Raw genomic sequence first — 22,403 nt, forward strand, 5'->3', positions numbered from 1 at the left:
AGCCCAGCCCCTCAGGCCTCTTAGTCTCACCCTCCTAGTTGGGGGGTTGGCTCCACCCTTTTCAGCTGGCCAGAGTCCCTGGCAGCCAGAGACCAGGTCAGCCACACTGCAGCCCAATCCTTCCTGGCCACCTAGAGAGCCAGGCAGCCACACCACAGCACCAGCAGGAAACTGTGGACAGTTTTGGGAAGGCATGAAAGCTCATTATCATGGTACAGCCATTACAATCCCCAGGGTCTGGTGCACTCTTAGGCAGTGGTAGGCAACCTGAAGACCCCCAGAAACCGTAGACCCCCCAGCAGCTCGTCTCCCCCGCATGCCTCTTGTGTGTGGGGGCACCAGAGCCCTGCACTTCTTAACCCTCCCCCGAGCACTTTTGGAGTGCACAGGATTCTCACTGCATGCCCCTTCCTCCCAGAGCTGGCATGCCCCAAATCAGCTGTTTGCAGCATTCCAGCTCTGGGAGGGGAGTGGCCAGTGCGTGCCACAGGCCATACGCACGCTCTGACAGTGCTGGGCGGGACAGGGAGGAGCAGGTAAGTGTGGTGCCCTGGTGCATGACGAGCATGGGGAAGGGTGGCATACAGGGGGGGCCTGGAGGGACATAGGTGAAACCCCAGTGGGCCGTGGGCTGCGGCAGACCACTGAGGTGAAGGTGAAGGATGGGCCCTCATGCGCCCACTCACTAAACTTTGTTGCCCATCCCTGATCTTAGATCATCTGTCCAGCTACTTGTTACTCCCTTTACAAGGGCAGTGCTTCATTGTAGGCCTTTGGCATTGCTGCACTCACAGTCATATTGATTCTGTACCGCACTAGAGTTTATTCTGTAGCAAATCAAAGCCCAGAAACAGGAGCACAAGATGGTTGGGAAGCTTGTTTGATAGAGTTGTGCAAATGTGCAACAGAGGGACCCTCTGAGTGCAATATCTTTAGAACTTTGCTGAATTGTCTCATCTCATAAATAGGAGGGTCCCTGTGGTCATCCCCTCTCTTCTCTGCTACCGGTCCAAACCTTCATCTGCACTAGGTCACGTGATCCCTGCTTTGCCTCTTGGGAGGTGACTCAGGCACCCATGTCCTTAAACTTCCCCCCTTGTTCCAATCAGTTCACAGGTCACTGAGAAATGAATCCTGGGTAGGGTTGCCAGCTTTGGCTGGATAAATTCCTGCAGGTTTCATCACATAATATAATCATTAATTAAAAATAATCCTCGATTCCTGGAGACTCCATGACAGTCCTGCAAGGCTGGCAACCATAACCATGGGACTTGCTTGGCTCTGGATTTCAGAGGGGGGCTGCTGACTCGGCAGTGGCAGGCTAGGCCCATAGGAAGGTCTCACTGCTGAATGTACAGATGATGTTCTGGCATCCCAGACAGATTTTCAAACTGGCTTTTGTTTGGCTCAGGCAGCAAAATAATGAGGTGATGACATCACTGTTAGAGTGAATATTCCCAGAGACAGCATGTCAACCCAGCAATCAGAAACTTGTTACAAGAGAGAAATTAGCCTCTGGTATGCAAAGAGCTTTCTCAGGATGGAATGAATTATAAATGAAATTTCGTTTCGGTCTCTGTCTATGGCAAGAGAGCTGGGGTGGAAGCCTCTTTCGGTAGTCACATCATCAAATCAGGTTAGCAGATAATACAGAGAACCTTTCAAAGCAGGAGCAAGGTCAACGTGGCATAGAATTTCTCAGTGCTTGGCAGCATCAAAAACTTAGGGATATTTCATTCAATCAGAAAGAATGCAGCTCTTCAAAACTGCTTGGTAAAGGCATGTCGACTTCTCCTCGGCATTTCTCTGCGGAAGGAATGCAGTGCAGTGTACTAGTGTCAGACACAAACATTGCTAGATTGCTCAACATAATGCTGAGTGCTGTCATGCAGTACGGAAGAGGCCGGTTAGATTTACTCTACAATATCTACGATAAAGGATCAATGTATAGTAGGAGGTGCTAATCTGTCTTGATTGAATTCCAGCTCCTAACAGTTTGTTTACAGATACATTCTCAGGGCAGCAGATGGTTGCAGACCTGCAGGGATATCCAGCACATGCCCACATCAAAAGTTTCAACTTATGTCACTGTAATTTGATAACATTCTGGTAATTGAAACCAACCTCGCAGAAGAGATTTGTCATCTTGCAGGACTGGGTAGGAAAATAGAGGCTGATTCTGCCACCCGGCTCAGAATAAAGACGTTCTGCGGCATGCAGAGCAGCAGAAATGAAGTTGCCCAGGTTTACAGAATTCTCTCCGCCCACGCTTCTATCAAGCCCCCTGATGGTGCACACTTGGTTATTGCAAATCCATTTAGATTAAATCAGTGGCTGAACTGAGGAACTGCAGTCAGTGCCTGTAGGTTGCGAACGCTTTACGGTACAGGCTCTATTTTTTCCCCAATTTAGTGCAAAACTATTAAGACAGCTGAATTCCTGCTGTGTCTACACTCATTACACACCATGGAGTCAATCTCCTTTAATCTAACACCCCTGTGCCAGGCAAGCATGACACCTGGAACTATAGCAATGTCAAGCTGAACGAGACCTTGAGAGGCCAGCACCAAGGCAGGACCCAATATACCCAGACCATCCGTGGCTGGTGTTTGTCCAGCCTCTTCTTAAATCCTCCAGTGATGGAGTTTCCACAACTGCCCCAGAAAACCTGTTCCAGAGCTTCACTCCCACCAGAGTCAGAAAGTTTTTTCCTACTATTTAACCTAAGTCTCCCTTCCTGCTGTCTAAGCTCACGACTTCTTGTCCTACCTGAAGCAGACAGGGAGAAGTGCTGACCACTGGCCGCTTCATAACAGCCCTTAGCATGTCTGAAACGTGTACTCTGGTCCCTCCTGTGTCTTGTCTTCTCAGGACTCAGCCTGCCGGTTTCTAACCCTTCCCTCACAGGTCAGCTTTTCTCAGGCCTGCCAAGGAGGGTGGGAGAGGAGCGAGGTGGCAACCACCCCTTGCCTCGGGCCCATTGATTTAAACGGTCCTGAGGCTCTCTGCCTCCGTTGGTGTTACTGTAGCAGTGGCAGCGCCCAGAGTCCTGGGCCCTTTGAAATGCTGCCAGAGCCCCAGGCGGTGAGCTCCAGGCATCTCTAAGCACTGGCTGCCAGAAGTGAGTGTGGTGCAGTCTGAGCCCCGCCCCTTCCAGAAGCACAGAGACGCCCCCCTTGTCCAGGGGGCCTGGTAAGTCTGTCAGCCCCCTCTGCCGCCCCCCCCCCCCGGCTTGTGTAAACCTTTGATCATTTTAGTGACTCTCCTCGGGATCCTCACCAGTTTGCCAACATCGTTCTTCAAGTGTGGCTCGCGGCACTGGAGAGAGAACTCCGGTGACGATCTCACCAGTGCTGAGCAGAATGGGACAGCTACCCTGTGTGCATCATGTTGGGCCGCTCCTGTGAACACACCCCAGAATCAGCTCAGCCTTTTTTGCGATTACGTGACTGTGCTGCCGCCTAGTCCATTTGTGATCGGCCATAATCCAGAGGTCTTTTGCAGCAATACTGCCACCTAGACAGTCATTCCCCATCGGTAGCTGTGCACTGGCTTTTCCCTTCCTGACTGCACTACTTTGCACTTGTCTTTGTTCAGTTTCATCTTGTTGATTTCAGACCAATTCTCGGATTCGTTCAGGTTGTTTAGAACAGCTACAGGGTGCTAGCAACTATTCCCCGGTCGGTGTCCCCTGCAGATTTTATAAGTGTTCCCTCCACTCCCTTATCTAAGCCATTGAACATGTACTCTAGGCAGGGAATTTTGCCCCTTGCAGGGCATATCAGATGGCATATCACTGTGACTGTAGCACCATCCCTGTTTCTCCTTGTTAGGGGCTTACTCTTGAGCTGTTCCGCCACTTAGCACTTGTGCCTGAAATGCGAGGGGTTTGCCGGCAGTATTGTTAATCTGTGTGAGTGCCATTTTTTACCTTCCAGCTGTCACAGCAGGATGATCTGAATCATTTGTAAGAGAACTTTGGAGCACCACAGCCATCTGTATCCCCTCTTTTCCCCTTCATAAGATATTGTGTCTATTGAGTTCAAAGAGGCAAAGCACCAGAGAGAAGGCTTCCCACCCCAGCTGTTGCATTTTGATAGCACTCTCTTGAAGTGAGTAGCGCTGCATTGATTGTCACTGGTTCAGGCTCTGGCCTCATCTCATATATAATTGCGGAGGGATAGTCTCATTAGGATGGTTATAGTTATCATGTGTCTGAAAAGATGGCAGAGCTCTGCAGTGAGCTCCCATGGCTAATTGCTCTCTTAACGTTGAAGGCCTTGTCTCTAGTGGGTGTTCAGGCATGGGTGGACCTGTCTGAATCTGGGCACAAGTAGAACGGGTTGAAATTTTTCAACCTAACATTTTCCTACTACCCAAAGGGCATGTGTGTCAAAAACCAAATTATTTGAGTGAAAAATGGCATTTGAAAATGCCCTGTGAATTGAAAATAGTGTCAAACCAGACAGTTTTGTTTTGTTTAGAATTAGCATTTTCAGTTTTTGGAAAACTTAATCAAAAGGAACATTTTCTACCCGAATAATAAAAGCACCAAAATTTCATTTTATTTCAAAAATTTTCTGAAAAGTTGTTTTAATTGAAAATATTTGTTAAGAATTGGTAGGAGAAGGAGCTTGACAAGCTCCAGCTAGAAGGAAGCTGCACTGATGGAAATTGTGCTGTCCTGGTGTAAATCAAGGCTGCACTGGAATAGCACACCAGTTTAGGCAAGGCCTCGACCGATGAACCAACTCCTGCTTCATGGCTGCATTTTCAAGCCCAGAGAAGCAAGGCCAAGTCAAATTCCTGAGGCCTTGCACAGGGGGTGGTGGGGTCCGAACTTCCCTCTCTGTTGGATTCTGCTCCCCTCCAGCTTTCCTCATTCCTCTCATGTTCTTCATTTTCCAGCCCTCTTGTTCCCCTGCCCAGGAGACGGAGAATTGCATCTGGGGTCAAGATGTCCTAAACTCCTGGCCTCCGTAGTGGAGAGACCCATTGGGCTGGAGGTGGGCAGGTGGTATCAGCAGAGTCCTTGCTTTGCGAGTGGGGAGTGATAATGATTGCTCACTGCCAGGACTCTCGTGTGCTGGGAGTTGGGAGGAAAGAAGGCATGTCTGACCAGTGCTTCCTCCCTGCACAAGGCTTTGCTGCTGTGGTGCTAACCCACGTTCATAATTTGCATTGTGAGTCTTTGTTTTCGCTTTGGTTTCATAAGCCACAAGGTGATGTCCAAGTGCTGGATCGCAGCACAGAGCATGACGAGAGGGGTCCTTCTGTGCCCCCATTGTCCGCAGCTGGGCGGAGCCAGTGAGCCTGGCTGGCTTGGAGCCCCGCCCCTGTCTGCAATGGGTTGCTTTATTTGTAAACACAGAGCCGTTTGGACATGAGCTCACTTGCACGATGTTCTTCTCCCAGTCCCATTTCCCTGCTCCAAGACTTCAAAGCCAAGAGGGACCATTGTGATCCTCTAGTGTGACCTCCTGTAGTGCCTTCCCCACCCACGCCTGTAATAAACCGCTAACTTCTGGCTGAGCTACTGACATCCTCGAGGCTGAATTTAAAGACTTCAAGTTACAGAGACTCCACTGTTTACTCTAGTTCAAACCCGCAAGTGGCTTGGGTCCCGCACTTGGACCCCCCGCTCACACCCCCCCACTGCCAGTCAGATCAGGTGGAAGATTACTTCCGGATGAGTTAGAGCCTGAGCGTGTGGGTGTGACCCCTCTCCAGACACCTGGGAAAAATGCTGTCAGGCCGCCGACCCCTCCCCATCTAGTGTCCCAGGTCTAGCTGGTGCAGAGATTTGCTAACAGCAGTCATGGCTGAGCCAATGCCAAGGGATTCAACCTCATCACAACATCCCCTCCAAAAACATCAATTTCACCCTTGATGAAACAAGTTTAGTTCTTTGGCCCCCAGGTCTGCCCTTGGAAGTAGGCATCGCTCCTCCGATGGGTGTAAACTGGCTGTCAGCAAGTACAGGCTTGAAATGAGAGGAAGATTTCTAACCACTTGTTCTTGTATCAGTAGTGGCCCTTAATTTAAAATGACTCTCCCACTCCTTCGGATGTATTTGCAGAGAGCAATCATACCGCCTCTCGGCCTTTGTGTGTTCAGTCTAACCATGCCAAGCTCCTCAAGTCTCTTCTCCTCAGGCAAGTGTCAGAGGGGTAGCCGAGTTAGTCTGTATCTTCAAAAACAACAAGAAGTCCTGTGACACCTTATAGACTAACAGATATTTTGGGGCATAAGCTTTTGTGGGCAAAGAGAGAGGGGTCCCAAAGCGGGTCTTTGCCCACAAAAGCTTATGCTCCAAAATATCTGTTAGTTTATAAGGTGGCACAGGACTTCTTGTTGTTCTCCTCAGGCAGGTTCTCCATTCTTCTGATCGTCACTGTAACCCTTCTCACTGATGAGGAGTTGTCTTCCCACGGAGGTTACAAACCAGGAGGCTTTGCGGGAAGGTCTTGGCAGAAGCAGCATTATAAATGAGCGAGGCACATGTTGGGAGCGGGAGAGCGCAGGCTGTTTCACAGAGCACAATTCAAAATCATGTTAGCCCTTCCAGACACAAGAAGGTGGGATGGTTCCTCTGCCTTTGGCATGAGCTTCATTTGTTCGTCAGGAAAAGAGGCAAAGATGTTGCTGTTGCCAGTGTGGAGTTGCTAAGCACGCTGATTATTCCATATTGGTCTATAAATATCAACGTTGGCAGTGCAATCTTTTTATCAGTCCTCAGCAGAACAGAAATGGTTGTCATCAGTTCTGGGGGGGAGGGGACAGCTCTAGTCTATGTTTATTTCTTCCTCCCCCAGCTTTTCCCACTGAAAGAAAAAGTCACTAGCGACATATATGGCAAACAATTCACAGATGGGGGCAGGGGGGGTAATCAAAAAGCCCCTTGTTCTGGGGCAGTAGGACCCAGACCTGCATGGCGTAGGAATTGCCATTCTGCATCTTGGTTGGCACCCTGACCCATAGCAGATAACTCAGAAGAACACGTCAGAACCCCACAGGGTACAGAGGAGCGCTCTGGTGACCCCAGACAAGGAGTGGTTGGCTTGTGCCGCTAGGCATAAGATGGTAGAACAGTTACACTCTTCACCCACAGGTGGGCTTGAGGGACAGAATCTTATGCGTGGGGCCTTGATCCTTTTCTGGAATAGCGGGAAGGAGCCAGTTGGTGGCTCTGGATCCCATTAGGTTAAAGCTGCTTGCCATGAGGGCCTATATCGGTAGCTTGATGTGGGGGTGATGGGGAACCTAGAGCAGAGCCCGGGACATCATTCCTTGCACTTTTGGTTCCAGACCTGGGCTCAGCCCTGTTAAACACTCCCGGGGTGGTTAAATGCAATGCAGAGAATGAAAGCCAGTTCTCTTCCTCAGCGGTGACACATGGCCACATGCAGCGCACGTTTCATGCTCCCCGAGGGTGCTGTGTTTTCTTCAGCCAGTTGGCACGGTCTTTCTGCAGGCACCTACTTACCAGTGCTGTCCCTCCCCCACCACGTCACCATCGCCTGCTCACCAAGGGGCCTGTGGGGAAGCTGGCCAAAGCCTGCAATCCATCTGGAGCAGTGATCACAGGCAGCAGCTGACTGCGCTGGTATTTTAAAGTAACGGTCTCTGAGTGGTTGTGCTTGGAGACTTCATCTGGGAGTCCCTGCTGGGCCCTCCCCTCAGGTGAACCCACCCAAATCCATCTTGGGATGCAAGTCCAGGACTCCCAGCTCTTCGCTGAGTGCTCATGTTGGGAGCAGCTGGCAGGCCATCCTGCCTTCTCATTGCCAGCCAGAGCAAGAGGCCTTTCCAGGCTGCTGGGGAAAAGTGAGCTGGCCTGAGAATAGACCTCAAACTTCTCTTTAGTGTAGCTTCCTGCTGGCTAACTTACTCTGTGGAGATCCTGTGTGAACAGAAGAAAGGGGAATGCAGAACTGCCCTGGCTCAGGGTAAAACTCAGCTCGTGAGCCAAGGCCCAGGGTGGAAGAATGAGCCCTTTACAACAGCTGGCCCAGATGCCACCAAGCTTGGGAATTACCCAGAGTTGCCTTCCTTTAAAAGCACAGCTCAGTAGCTGTACCAATGGGCCAAGCAGACTGAGTCTAAAGCAGAGGTGGGCAACCTTTTGTGGGTCAGGGGCTACTGACCCACAGAAAAGTCAGTTTGGGAGCCACAAAAGTGAGAAGCAAAACGAAAGCAAAAATCCCAACCCTCACTGGTGTGGACCCCCAACGGAGACACCTCACTCCCCTCATACTCCAGCCCCATGGTTTGGAGAGGAGAGGGGCAAGGTTCAGGGCTTCCCCCAGGCCAAGTTAATTCAAAGCCAAAGTTTTCTGACCGTGTGCACTTAGCAGGGTTTTACGGGTTAGAAGTCTCCAAACAGGACTCCTAAGTTAGTTCGGTGCTCTTGCCAAGAGCAGAGAAAAAAGTGGGGAAAGAGAGGTCATTTGTGGTGTGTGTTTTCTATTCTTTTAGCTTTTTCTCTTCTTTGTGGATTCTCTCCAGCTGGGGTTCAGGCAAAAGGAGGTCTTTGGGGTGGGACTCTCAGCTGTTTCTTTGCCGATATGTAAGTTGTTTGCTTACCTGCTTCTTCCTTCCAAAGAATAGCCACTTACCTAGGTGATAATCTATTTGACTGGGAAACTGACCACAGCTAATGCACTCCTGCTGCGCGGGGCCAGGCACCCTGTTGGCAGGCAGCCTGCGGCCAGGCGGCGCCTGCTGTGGTGGGCCGGGCACCCTGCGACCCAGTAGCTCCTGCCACGCAGGGCCAGATGCCCATGGGCAGACGCCCACCCTATAGGTGCACTTAGCCAGCTGCGACCAGGCACCCCCAGCCAACAGGCGCCCGTGGCTCTTCCACCAGAACCAGTGAGTGGCAGGAGTTTGGTTTTCTTTGGAGAGGGATTTTTTTTTTTTTTTTTTTTTTGGAGGGGAAAGTGTCTTTGGGTGTTTTTTGTGGGAGGGTTGTTTTGGGGAGGTTGTTTTTTGGGGGGAAGTTGGGGTGGGACTGGGGCTGGGGCAGCCCGTGGGGAGGAGGAGTAGTAAACCCTCGTGTTTAATGGACTATTGGGAAGAACGGACAGCCCTTCCCCCCATTGGTCCATTAAATAGAGAGTTTACTGTGCTAGCGGGAGCCGGGAAACTGACCAGGGCTGCTGCGCCTGGCTCCGAATTCGGCGCCGATGTTGGGTGATTTGAGTGTGGAAGCAATGTGTTGAATTGGTTGAGAGCCTGTGGGAAGTGAGGATACTCAAAATCGACTTTAAAAAACAGCATTATAAGATCGATTTTAATAAATTGGAATATATCTGGTAGTGTAGATGTCGCCTTAGTCTACAACTTCAGAAACAGCAAGCAGTCCTGCGGCACCTCATGCAGGTGTTAGTTACCTTTTGTTTTCAAGGAATTGGTTTGTGCCTCTAAACTTGGAGCATGTTACAGCAGTGTTATACAGTAGAAGCTTACAATGTTATATAAAAGGTTGATAGATGTATTTTACCAGGACAATAGTGTTGAGCAGATAAGGAATTTTCAAATAACCTCTCACAAGGCACATTTCATTAAAATGTCACATACTCCTGAGAAAGGGTAGAAAATCTGAGTGCAGCCTGTCGCAACCTTCTAAAGCCCATTTCATGCGTTTGCAGATGTGTTTTCTTTGGAGATATTTGCACAGGATTACTTTGCTTCCATTGTCTGAGGGCGTGTGTTGTTCTGCAGGACAAAACACAGGGTGACTGCACATGCAGTGAACCTTTGCACTCTGGGGTAGCACTAATCACCTGGCAGACACTGAAATCCAGAGAGACAGACCACTGCCCTTCTGCCCAGAGCAGCGCATTCTGAACACCTGTTCCTGTTTGTGCGAGAAGACTGATTTCCCTTTCACTTTACTGAGTGTGACACCCAGGCTCCCCTCCCAGAGTGCTTTGGGGGAATGGGAAGAGGCTGAGCATCTCTTCCCTGCGGGAAGGAGCCAGGAGGAGACAGGAAGCAGGGCCCTGTTGTGCTTTTGAAGGAGTGGCGGGGCTGTGAAGAAGGCTGGAGTAATGAAATTCTGCCCTTTGCACCCACATGGCTGTTCTGACCATGTTGTTGCTTGAGTCTGGGCACAGGCAACTAAGCTGGCCTTCTCCTTGGCCATTCTGTAATAGGCAGCAGCAGGGGGTGGGCTGAGGAGGTGGGCTAAGAGGGCAGTTGTCGCAGGGCTGGTGGTTCAAAGAGGCCCTGGGCTCCAAGCCACTGCTGCTGTTACTGTGGCAGCCAGAGCCCTGGGTCCTTTACACTGCTGCTGGAGCCCTGCAGGGCTTTGAGGGCTGCCACACCCCTGGTCCTGCGTCTTCTGCCCAAGGACCCCCCTTCTGGGGACGGGGCGCAGGACTCCTTGCTGTACCTTGACATGGGGCCTGCATTGGCTGTCAGCCCCACTGGCCAGCAGCCAGTCCCTAACCTGTCACTCAGGGCCTGATTTCTAATGCTTTCCACAGATGTGGGCATTTCAACTGCAGCTGTTACTCGCCTGGAATGAAATTCACATCAGCCGAGCAGATGAGGCATGAGGCCTGGGCCCTGCTTAAGGACCCCCGAGAGAGGCTATGTGGGGCATTGCCTGCAGTAGCGGATTTCACTCTTGCCTGCTAGTGCAAAATGCTGGAACTGTTGTGTTCAGGCACTTTCCGCTTGTGGAGAGCTCAGGCTACAGCATTTGCTATAAGAGACGGCAGCCCAGAGAAGTCAAGTCTGCCTTCCTTCGGAGACGCAGAACTCAGAATTCGCTCTCGGTCCCTTTCTCGCCCCATCCAAATCCCATTGACACAGTCTCTGTGCCGCTGTCACTCACAGCTCTTACTGAGATGTACATTGGCAACTGATTTAACCTCAGATCTCCCCGCTCACCCCCTCACTCCTCGGGGTGGCATAACAAAGCTATTATCACTGACTTTAGCAGGTTTTAGCTTAACCTCTGATTACACAGCGCCAAGAGCCGAGCTCTTTATGTTATCCCTGTGATTGGCAGTTAAGGCTACTGGAGCAACAAATGCTCTGACTGGTTCTGTCTCTTCTGCTCTGGGGAATGCTGACAAGGAGCGACAGATTTTTCTCCTCAAAGGCTGCAGATGAGCAGGTTTGCAACTAGTTTATTAGTGTGGAGCAGCATTCCCTTGTAAGCTGCACTCTTGTGAGGCTGCTCCAAGTGAGATTTCAAAGCCGCACAGCTGCTTAGCAGAAGGCCAGCTGTTAGGGTTTGTGTTTCTATTGGTTACGCACACACCTAAATTAATTCCACATATGGATGGAAAAAAATCCACCCAGGGATGGACAAGATTAGAGGTAATGTTGGTGCAGCAGAGGTCTCAAACTTCACTACACTGTAACCCCACAGAACTCTCTCTCTCTTGGCAGTCATTCGACAACAAGTGGGACATCTTCATGTCACCCTCCTATTTGTGAATCTGTTGATGGCTGATCACCCTAGTTCTGGAGCCACAAGTCTTTATCAAGGAAGGGGCAGGTGTTGGTAGCTCTAGGAGGGGTGCTGGGCAGTTTTTGATGCTCTTTTCTTCTTCTCCACCTCTCCTTGTCTACACTGCAGTGGGACCTCTTAATTGCACCCCCCTCCCCCCCAAATTACTGTTCTCCCCTGGGGACGGTCTTGGACAAGATTCTCCCAAGTGTCGGCACCGATGCTGCACTTTCTCATGCGTGCCTTCACCATGTCCTTATATCGCTTCTGCTGGCCCCCAGCACTCCTCTGTCCTTCTTCCAATTCGGGAAGCAGAATGTGTTTCAAGAGGTGCAGATCAGACATCCGAGCCACATGACCAGTCCAGCAAAGTTGCTGATGACTGATATTGGCTTCAATGATGGTCTTTTTTGAGTCTTCCAGGGTGCTAGTACTTGTGCCCCTATCCTCCCAAGAGATATTTAGGATTCTCCTGAGGCAGCATTGATGGGAGGGAGACAGGGCAGGGCAGAAGAGGGCACTGAGGTGGCACAGAGCTTTTTCTCCCTTGGATGCTGAATAGGTAGCAGGTTTGAAACAAACAAAAGGAAGTATTTCTTCACACAGTGCACAGCCAACCTGGGGAACTCCTTGCCAGGGGATGTTGTGAAGAGCAGGGCTTTAACAGGGTTCAAAAAGAACTACATAAATTCCTGGAGGTTAGCTCCATCCATGGCTATTAGCCAGGATGGGTTGGAAAAGCGTTGCTGGCCTCTATTATGATTTGTCAGAGGCTGGGAATGGGCACCAGGGAAGGGATCACTTGATGATTCCTTCTTCTGTTCACTCCCTCTGGGGCACCTGACAGGACACTGGGCTAGATGGACCTTTGGTCTGACCCAGTGTGGCCGTTCTTATGCTTGACTGTTTGACTTGCCACATATGGGCTCACAAAGACATTTTGTCCCAGGTCAGATTGGCGGTGACCTTGGGGCATGGGGGCTTTGTTTTGCTTTCCTGCACAGCATATAGGTGCAAGTCACTTTCCAGGATTTTCCGGGTCTCTCTCACTTAATTACATCACTGGGGCCTCAGGTGCCAGGCATCTTGGTCCCCTCTCTTTCTCCCTGTGCCATGTAAAAACCTATTCTGGGCTGTGCTACTTTGGTCTGACTGTGGTTGCTGGGTGTAGTGTGCAAATGCTCCGGGGGGGAGGGTGCCCTGTGGCATGCAAGAGACTAGATTGGTTCTTTCTGGCCTTGAGTGCTATGACCCTAATCAGGAGACATTAACAACTTGCTTCTCTGCTTCCTGGGTATGGTTAAGACCTAGCTTGAATTGCAGGATGGTTGTCAAAAAAATTATGCCTGAGTGGTGGGCAAGCCATGGGATATTGCAGACAAGCACTAATTGGTCTTATTTTCAGTAATAAAGTCTATTATTGCCTTGCCATGATTTTCTGCTCCCACCGTGGGTCCCACTTTTGGCCCCACACATGCCGGGGCTCTTGCTGTCAAAATTGCAGAATGCACAATTTCTATATTTTTCCAAGTTGTGAAAGGCCTGAGGTCTGACATCACTTCTTCTCTTCAAGGACAGTAGCAGCTAGTGCGCACATGACCCAAATAGGAAAAATTCTCACATTGCTCTTTGGACCAGGTCTTAAAAACAAAATGGTTCCTGTTGATTGAATTTTCTAATCTCACAGATAGTGAAAACAATAAATGTGTGTGCGGTTCGTTAAGGTTCAGGCTGTAAACACTTTCATGAGATAATAGGTCTATTACATTGAGTGATGCAGTGAATATCAGATTCTAACTCTTTTGTGGTTATGGGCTGTTAGATTCTCTTACCTCTTTGATCCAGTTTTATCTAAGCCTAGGAAACCAGAAGGCAAATTGAAAAGCTGACTGGGTAAATGTTGAAATCCAGGAACCTGGAAATACAGAAATGGACAGGGGCAATTTCCCTGTAAATCCTCTTGGAAAGGATTACAACAGCTCTTTCGTATAGCGAACAAGATGGGATTCTATCAGATTATATGAATGACCTGATAGTTATAATCTGTAAGGGAAAACTGCATGAACACCAGGGCTACAGCACCAGTATGTTCAGCATACTAGTACAGTCTTGTCATATGCGCCCCAGAATTTTGTTGTGTTCCCATAAAACTGAAATTATTATGGGTCAGGTCATTTAGTGCGGGAAACTGCAGCAGTTTGGATCATTCTGGATGAACCCTGAGCCATGTTTCTATCTGGTTAATGGCTAGTCTTATCCTTCATTGGAGAAGGTCCAGAGAAGAGCAACAAGAATGACTGAAGGTCTAGAGAACATGAGCTATGAGGGACGTCTGAAAGACCTGGGCTTGTTTAGTTTAGAAAAGAGAAGACTGAGATGGAACGTGATCGTGGTTTTCAAGTACCTAAAAAAGTGTTACAAGGAGGAGGGAGAAAAATTGTTCTCCTTGGCCTCTGAGGATAGGAGAAGGAGCAATGGGCATAAACTGCAGCAAGAGAAGTTTAAGTTGGACATTAGGAGAAACTTCCTAGCTGTCAGGGTGGTTGAACTCTGGCGTAAATTAGCAAGGGAGATTGTGGAATCTCCATCGCTGGAGATATTTAAGAGCAGGTTAGGTAGACACCTATCTGGGATCGTCTATATGGTTCAAGCGACTGGGCTAGATGACCTCTCGAGGTCCCTTCCAGTTCTAGTGTTCCATGATTCTATCATCTGCTAGCCCCAGGTGTCTGGAAGAGTTCTTAGGCTCACTGTTGTCAGTAGGAGACTGTCCATTGACCCAAGGAGCTGCTGGAGTGAGACCATGAGATGTTCATGAACTGGTCAGAGGATGGGGAGGCCAGTGCATTTGGATGGGTGCTCCCATTTTAGGAGCCTCTCCCCTCACTCATCAGTCTGCTCAGGTACCCTCCTGTTGCAGAACATCGGTGCTCCTTGTCGTACATTGCTGACTTCGGGAAACCACATGCCCACAGCGGTATGCTACAGCAGAGTCGTACCAAAGCTCATCCCGCTGCCTCCGCCAGCCCCTGTCCTCGGTTTTGTTGACTGACATCACACGATAAGGAAAGCAGTTCAAACATGCTGCCCTCCCCTGAGGACATCTGCTGTTTTGAGTGCCTTATCCATTTAAATTACTGGACGGTCACTACAGCCAGGTCTCAACTTGCCGGGCATTGTCTTTGCGATTACTCGCTACCAAGATGTTACCATAGCAACTGGAATGCTTCCTTAATCAGGAGGGTTTAATGTAGCAAGGTAAAATGCCACTCCTGGCTTTGACATATCAGCCCTTCCATCACACCCTGTCTGTTTGTTTATATTTAGGTCTCTCTGGTTTAACCGACTATCCACGCACATTTCTTCTTCTTGTTGTCAGACAAATTCAAAACCAAGAAGCTTTTGCATTAAAGAAAATTATAGGTCCTGGCTGATGATTTCTGACTGCAGTGACTCAGCACACAATATACTTTTGTGTTAGAAAATTCTAGGCTTCTTTTACAGCAGTTTCTCCAGTTTCAAAACAAAGGAAACAATTCTTTCCAGGCAAATACATTTTGACAAACTCCATGCCTAATTTTCACTGGCGGGAATCTGAGGGTGAGCGCCCTATAGATTATTACTTGATATGATTGATCCAAAATTATAGACCTTGAAGAAGCATACAATAACACCTCAAAATGGCAGTCATGCTGCATAGAAGAAATTAAATGAACTCCCCCCATCAGTTATTGTTAAAATTATATGGGGGGAGGCATATTCAGGCCTTTGGATGACAGTGTACAATCACATTTGAAGAATTTCACCCACGGCTTTGTGGTGCAAAGGCTAGCAATGATTGCAATCAATTTTTTCCATCTCTGCAGCGCACATGAGAGGACGGGATGTGCATCTGATGGGGTGTGGTCTTGCTCCTTGAACTGATTGCCTTTCTGTAGTTGTTTTGCATGATGGGCACTTCAGAAGTTAGGCTGCAGTCTTCTCTGCTAAGGCAAAGCACCACCAGCTCACAAAGGGCTCTTCTTAAATTACAACTAATATGAATTGGTGGCTTGGCCGTATCCTCACAGCCTTCACCTCAGAGAGATCCTCGGTCCAAAAGAAAGAGTCATAACATCCTCACCGGATGCAAATGGGATAAAGCATTCCTGGCCTAGGCAGTTGTAACATCCCCCAAGAGCCTAACCTCTGCATCCCGCCCGCATCCCGCCTGCCTCCCGGACTGAGACCACAAGTCACAAGGGCTGGGCTCAAGCCCTGAGGTAAAGATAAGGCAAGAAGAGTTTCACCATCATCCAGCCATTCAACCACCTGCCAACCTCATCTCATTCTTACCTGGCTTGAGCCACAGGTAATGCCACATCAGCCTCCTCACCCACCTCCCAACACCCATCAAAACAGCAGGGCGAACAGATGGCCAACAGCCATTGTGGGTCTTGGGGCAAAGTGAGATTGGTGCCCAGCTCTGTGTCTCCAGAAGGGGGGTGGCCAAAGGTGGAAGGGGCAGGGCTTAGGGCAGTCAGCCGTAAGAACCACCTGCACTGTGGCACTCCCCTCCACCCCCCGCCATGCCACAGCACTTCAAAAGGGCCCAGAGCTCCAGGGTCTTTGAAATACTGCGACACGTGGCAACTTCCACCTTTGCCCTGCCGTCAGTGGGCCTGTGCACAGGGCACTACATTAGAATAAGAGCTCCCACCTTGTAGCCCCCGCCCAAAACAGTCTGCCAGGCATTGAAATATCCGCACGGGCTCTCTGTCTTCCTTCATCACCGAGGGGAGATGACCCTGGTGGTGTCTGTCTCGTACTCAGGGCTTTACCCAAACGACCCTGAGTCAGAGACTTGTAGTCATGCCCAGTCAGTCAGAGATGTCCCTCTCCTCCCATAGGATCCCTACCAGAAGTACCAGCTGATAGCTGTTCAGGCTCTCAATGTCAAGTCCTGGTTTCTTGAGACTCTTCTTTCTGAGAAGCTGGCATGTATCCCTACCTCCACGCCAGAGAATCTCCACTGACAGCAGATCTGGTACCTTGCCAACCACAAATGAGGCATGGCACCTTTATTATTGCATTTTCTCCTGCTCAAGGTGCCTGCTCTTAAAAGAGAGCTCCAGTGACTCAACAGCAAAAATCTTCCATTTGAATACTTGCTGATACTGTTTACAGAAAGATAACATGCCCTTGTTAGTAAAATAGTAGGGAATTCTAAAGATATACCGCATTCCTTTTACTAGTGAAAGCTACAAGCTCTAAGAGCATCATCCCCTTAAAAAAAACTCTGACAATGATACCTATTGTTTAACAAGGATTAATTAGAAAAGCTTGCCACCGCTCCTTAAACACCAGCATTTGTGATTGTTTGCAGAAAGAATTCACATGCTCTCCCCTCCACCTCCAGCCCCTGGGGTCTCTGCAGCATCTTCTGCGAGAGCTGCTCAAGTCTTCCATTTACTGGTGAATGGGTTCTCGCTACATGCACTGTTTTTGTAGGGCAATAGACAGTGTCTGGTGAAACAAAGGCTAACTACCTCCACTTGCCTGGCCCTTGCATTGGGTCTAATTTCCATGTCACAGATAGGCTCCTGTTTCATGGGAGCAGCTTTCTGGTTTTTGACCTGTTTTCCATTCTAAAAAGCTGAGTTCATAAAGGCAAATCCTGAAATACTACTGAATGGAAGGCGTTTGTCCCATTGTGTGCGCTGTTCATAGCCAACCCACAGCCAGTCGTACAGATTATAATTATTTCCTCCTACCAAAGAGAGCACTGGAGAAACAATAACAATAGGAAAGTGTGTTTTAATTCAGCTTCATTAAGATTCAGTGTATCATCTTTGGGTAGTGACAGAAATCAAATAAATTCCATGTATTCTAAAATCCATTGAGAAAGCAATCCATTTTAAGGCAAGGCTTGGTATGTGAGATTGATAAAGTACACTGTATGTGATTTGATCTAACTTAAGTCATGCCTTTTAGCCGCTGTAGTTTACTGAGAGTCATTTATGTTGTGTTCAGTTATGCTTAAAAATTACACTTAGTGAAACAGGTAGAGTTCATTTACCTGCAGTCAGCAATTCCTACTCTGAGGCAGTGGGTCAATTGAGACTAGAAGATAAAAAGAGGTTTCTGGATTCGAGCATGTGACCTTTCTGACTGACGTTGCAGCTACATCAAGTCTTATAACATAAACTAACATGTATATATTTTCATTGTTGCTTAGGATGAACAAAGAAACGAAAGATCAAGAAATGAACCGACCAGCTTCTGTGCTCAGTGTGAGGCGAGGGGAATATGGAAGAAATGTGGCAGAGGCAGATTTTGGGAAGGATGAGAGTCGTTTAGTTGGCACACAAAGATGGGAATTGGGAAGAATTGTTGATAAGGAGGAGCTTGACAGACAGAAGGAAGTTGTGGCTACCTTAGGGGCCACATCACCATCAGTGATGAGAAGGAGGTCATCTCCTGCAGCAGGAGAGACATTTCCAAGCTCTTCATCTGCACTTTCGGAATATGTAGAAGAGCTGAGGAGGAAAAGGGCAACAGAGAAACAGCCGGGAACATTAGAGTTAGAAGACACCTCCCCCCTGCCAATCTACCAAACAACTGGGGCCTCCTCCCTGAGAAGATGCAGGTCTTTCAAAGAGGATGATGAGTTCCCAAGGAAGTTGAGCACCAGTGAACATTCAGAAAGTGAAGGAGTGCCTGCAGGAGGTAGCCTAGTGCGTTCCTCCAGCTTAAAATTCATATCATTTGAGAAGAGAGAACCAGCACACTCCCCGGCTCTCAAAAGAATGTCCAGGTTTGGCTCCTGTGACTCGCTTTTACAAAATCTTGACAATTCCTCCCTACCTCTGAGTTCAACAGCTGTGGGAGCAGATGCATTCAATATCTCAAGACTTAAACCAAGGAGAAGTTACCTCGAACCATCATTAGGGGATGCAGCCAATACTGACCTGGGGAAAGAATCTCTGGTGTTTCAGAGTAAGCAATTTAGTGATGTTGTGAATGACGGAAAGGAAAGTGACCCCTTCACTTGGAAGATACCAACTCTCAACTATGAAAGAAGAACAAATGTTGATTTTGACGACTTTCTTCCAGCAATTCAAAAATCCCAGTCAACAAGCAGTTTGTCCAGACCTGTCAAGGACAAGAGAGAAGGTCAGAGGCCTATGAGTGTTCATTTTGAAGACCAGGCTACAGCAGACAGCACTTTTTTGTCCAAGCTAAAAACCATTTCAAAGGCCAAAGACGACTCTGGAAACCTCTCTGACTCATCTTCATCCTCTGGCTCCATCGTTTCTTTTAAAAGTGCTGACAGCATCAAAAGCCGGCCAAAGATTCAAAGACCAGAAGGAGAAGGATGTGCTGGAAAACTAATCTCTGAAGGTGGAGAAGACGAAAGGCGATGGGAGGCTGAAGGGAGAGAAGATGATGTGAATAACATTATGAGGAAATATCTAGGAAGGGACTAAGGTAAACTTGCTAATAGGCTAACCATGACCTGTCCGTATGGTTACCTTAGGCTGGCTGGCTGTTTGTGACACTGAGCCAGAAGCTCTGCCAGCATTTTTACTGCAGATTCTTATCTCCAGAGGCTTCTGGTCTGGAACAGCCCAGTGCTGGCTAATGAGCCAAACTCTGTCCAGAATCCACCTTTCTGCTTGGCGTTAATGATAAATAATATGAACTTAGTGATTTGGTCCCATGGTGGTTCCTCCACCCCAGCTCAGGGCTTCCTTGTGGCCAAAGCAGAATTCGCCACAAGACAGCCCTGTTCCCCAGCCCCATGTGCTGCTCCTGCTCCAGGTGACAGTGAGCAGAAGGGAGAGGCCCAATCTCCCTGCAGCCCCATTTGCAGGGCACCCAGAAGGCAGGCTGTGCTGGTCCCCTGCGCTCATGGCGTTCCCTCTACACAGGCTGTACAAGAGAGAGGACAGGTCCCTGAACTCGCCTGTCCCCTGCACTGCAGACAGACGGGCAGAAACTGGTCCACAGGAACCTTTTGAGACTCTGGTCTTTGCTTTGTGCCCAGCTGGAGGAGGAGGGGCTGGGCTCAGGAGGCCATGGCCCTGACTGCATTAGAGCCTAGCTCCCCATTGACATCAGTGCACAGTGGCCATGAGGCACCATCATTTGGAGCTACAGGTTGCGCCTCCCTGGTCTGGCACCCTCGGGACCTGAGTGGTCCAAAATGCGGGATTTTGCTGGACCGGAGGAGATTAATGTCCCCACTGGTCCTGCTCCCTGGCCCGCCGCAGCTGGCCGTCTGCCTGTGCTCCCCGCTGCTAGCTCCCCAGCCTCCTCCACCTCCCAGCTCCGTCAGACCCAAGTCCCTGCCCTCCCAACCCCCTCCAGCCCTGTTGGCCCCCAGACCCTGCTCTCCCTGCCCCAATCCTCCACCCCTTCTCCACCTGCCAGCTCGCAGCTCCAGTCGGCTGGTGCCCCTCAGTCTGTCTGGTCCCCCAACAGCATCCTGGCCCTTCTCCTGCCCACCCCCACACATCCCCTGCCCTCACAGTCCTGGCCCATGATATGGCTGCCTCCTGCCCTTGCAGGGGTTGAGGGATGCAGGCAGTCAGCTGCACAGAGCACAGGAAAACTTAACAACGGCCTTGCCTGTGGGTCTGCTGGAACCTGACTCTGGTTTGCTCTCCTGCCTGGCTCTCTGGTCCAGGAGCATCGCTGGGTTTTTCCAGACCAGAGAGTGCTGGTTTTAGGAGGTATGACCTGTAGCAGCATTTTACATGCACTGTGCAGTGCTGTCAGTGCTGGAAAAACAAGGGAGTCTCTTCTGACCAGACTGCTTTGAGCCGAGCCTGGCTCCTCACCCTTCCGTAGTCACAGGAATACTATCACCCAGCTCTCCTCACGTTGTGTTCCATAGAGCATCTTTTGAACCTGCATCCCTATACTTCACTTGTTTTATTAATCTCAAACATTGAGAAGCTGGGATCCCAGCACTCTGCCCTCCAGTGAAGGTAGATTTCACTTCTAGTCACTCTCCCTCCTGTACTCAGCATTTGATTCTGGCAACCAGTTGGATCCCATTCTGTTATTGCTCTGATGCTTCCAGAGTTCAGATTGATTACTGCAATCCAGGTTTGAAAGCAAACTCCCTAATGAATGCACCAGACCTGGAACTGTGTTTAAAATAGATTAGAAGAATGTTTTGTAAAACTGCAGCCTTTAGACAGACTTATTGGATATCACGCTGTGCCCAAATCTGCTACACCAACACAGGAGCGGAGGATGCCTTAATAAACTATTTCTTTATGGGAAGCAGCATTTGCATAATCAGATATCCCAATTTCCCCCAGACTTCATTTTAATAAACTGTAATAAGCGGTGTCTATAAACTATAAAGTGCAGAAACAGCAGCCAGCCAAAAGAGTGCTCTTTGCTTGGGAAAGAGAGGAGAGTGCCCAAGAGAAGAAATGCAACACTCTGGCTACGTCTACACGTGCACCCAACTTCGAAATAGCTTATTTCGATGTTGCGACATCGAAATAGGCTATTTCGATGAATAACGTCTACACGTCCTCCAGGGCTGGCAACGTCGATGTTCAACTTTGACGTTGCTCAGCCCAACATCGAAATAGGCACAGCGAGGGAACGTCTACACGCCAAAGTAGCACACATCGAAATAAGGGAGCCAGGCACAGCTGCAGACAGGGTCACGGGGCGGACTCAACAGCAAGTCGCTCCCTTAAAGGGACCCTCCCAGACACGCTTTCATTAAACAGTGCAAGATACACAGAGCCAACAACTAGTTGCAGACCCTGTATATGCAGCACGGACCCCCAGCTGCAGCAGCAGCAGCCAGAAGCCCTGGGCTAAGGGCTGCTGCCCACGGTGACCACAGAGCCCCGCAAGGGCTGGAGAGAGAGTATCTCTCAACCCCCCAGCTGATGGCCGCCATGGAGGACCCCGCTATTTCGATGTTGCGGGACGCGGATCGTCTACACGTCCCTACTTCGATGTTGAACGTCGAAGTAGGGCGCTATTCCCATCCCCTCATGGGGTTAGCGACTTCGACGTCTCGCCGCCTAACGTCGATTTCAACTTCGAAATAGCGCCCAACACGTGTAGACGTGACGGGTGCTATTTCGAAGTTACTGCCGCTACTTCGAAGTAGCGTGCACGTGTAGACGCAGCTTCTGGGTGCTGTCAGCTAGCCCATGCAGGACAGATGTTTGGTCGCATTAGGAAACTCTGCAGAACAGTCAGAGAGCAGTTTCAGCATTGCCAGCACCATTTGGGAGCCAGTGTCTCAGAATGGAGTGTGGCATTAGCCGCTGCAGTAATGTTTCAGCTGGTAGCTTGAGAACTGTTCAGTACTGAGTTCTGTAGTCTGAAACATGTCACTTAACTGGCCTCTTCTTACCTGCATTCATCTTTTAGATTCCTGACGCTGAGACCTCATTTGAAGCTTTCCTCATTTCGTAGTTCTTAGAAGAGATACGTAGGTGGCTTTCATGGCTCCTTGTCTGAAGCACACCGATACAAGACAGAGATCTGATGCACACGATCATGGGAAGCCGTGTTCTGACCTCTGCATGCTTTACACAAAATAAAATAGTCACTTCTTCGACTTAAGTCTCTTCTCTTCTTTCCTTTCCTTGCAGTGAGAACAGGCAGCTGAAAACAAAATGCCTGTGTTGAAAAGTCCACTACTACGTAACTGCAGCCCACTGCAGCAGTCGGGTTAAGGGACATTTCTCAGTGTAATGTGCAATCCTTAGAGCCATCTGCACTTATGTCTTAATAAACAAAGTTCCTGGCAACTTTTACTTCACATGGGTTTTTGCTTTGTCATTGAATCTGTACTTTCTAATAATCCCACTCAAAATTCTAGCTTCTCAGGAGCTGGAAAAACTTTCTTTTTCTTCAATGGTAGCAAAACTGTGAAACTCTTCAGAAAATGTCTTTCACTGCC

General features: G+C 49.2%; 1 protein-coding gene across 7 annotated transcripts in view; it reads left to right on the forward strand.

Moving 5' to 3' along the window:
- Positions 1-22,058, forward strand: part of MYO18B (myosin XVIIIB) — a 196,557-nt gene extending 174,499 nt beyond the window's left edge. For all 7 annotated transcript variants that reach the window (XM_075013071.1, XM_075013075.1, XM_075013073.1 and 4 more), the window contains 2 exons: positions 17,688-18,940; positions 21,869-22,058. In XM_075013071.1, coding sequence (XP_074869172.1) covers positions 17,688-18,939 — 1,252 coding nt within the window. In that variant the 3' untranslated portion in view covers position 18,940; positions 21,869-22,058. The remainder of the gene's footprint in view (positions 1-17,687; positions 18,941-21,868) is intronic.
- Positions 22,059-22,403: the final 345 nt, after the last annotated feature.

The sequence above is a fragment of the Carettochelys insculpta genome, chromosome 18, assembly GCF_033958435.1.
Source record: "Carettochelys insculpta isolate YL-2023 chromosome 18, ASM3395843v1, whole genome shotgun sequence".
In the NCBI taxonomy this organism is placed as follows: Eukaryota; Metazoa; Chordata; order Testudines; family Carettochelyidae; genus Carettochelys; species Carettochelys insculpta.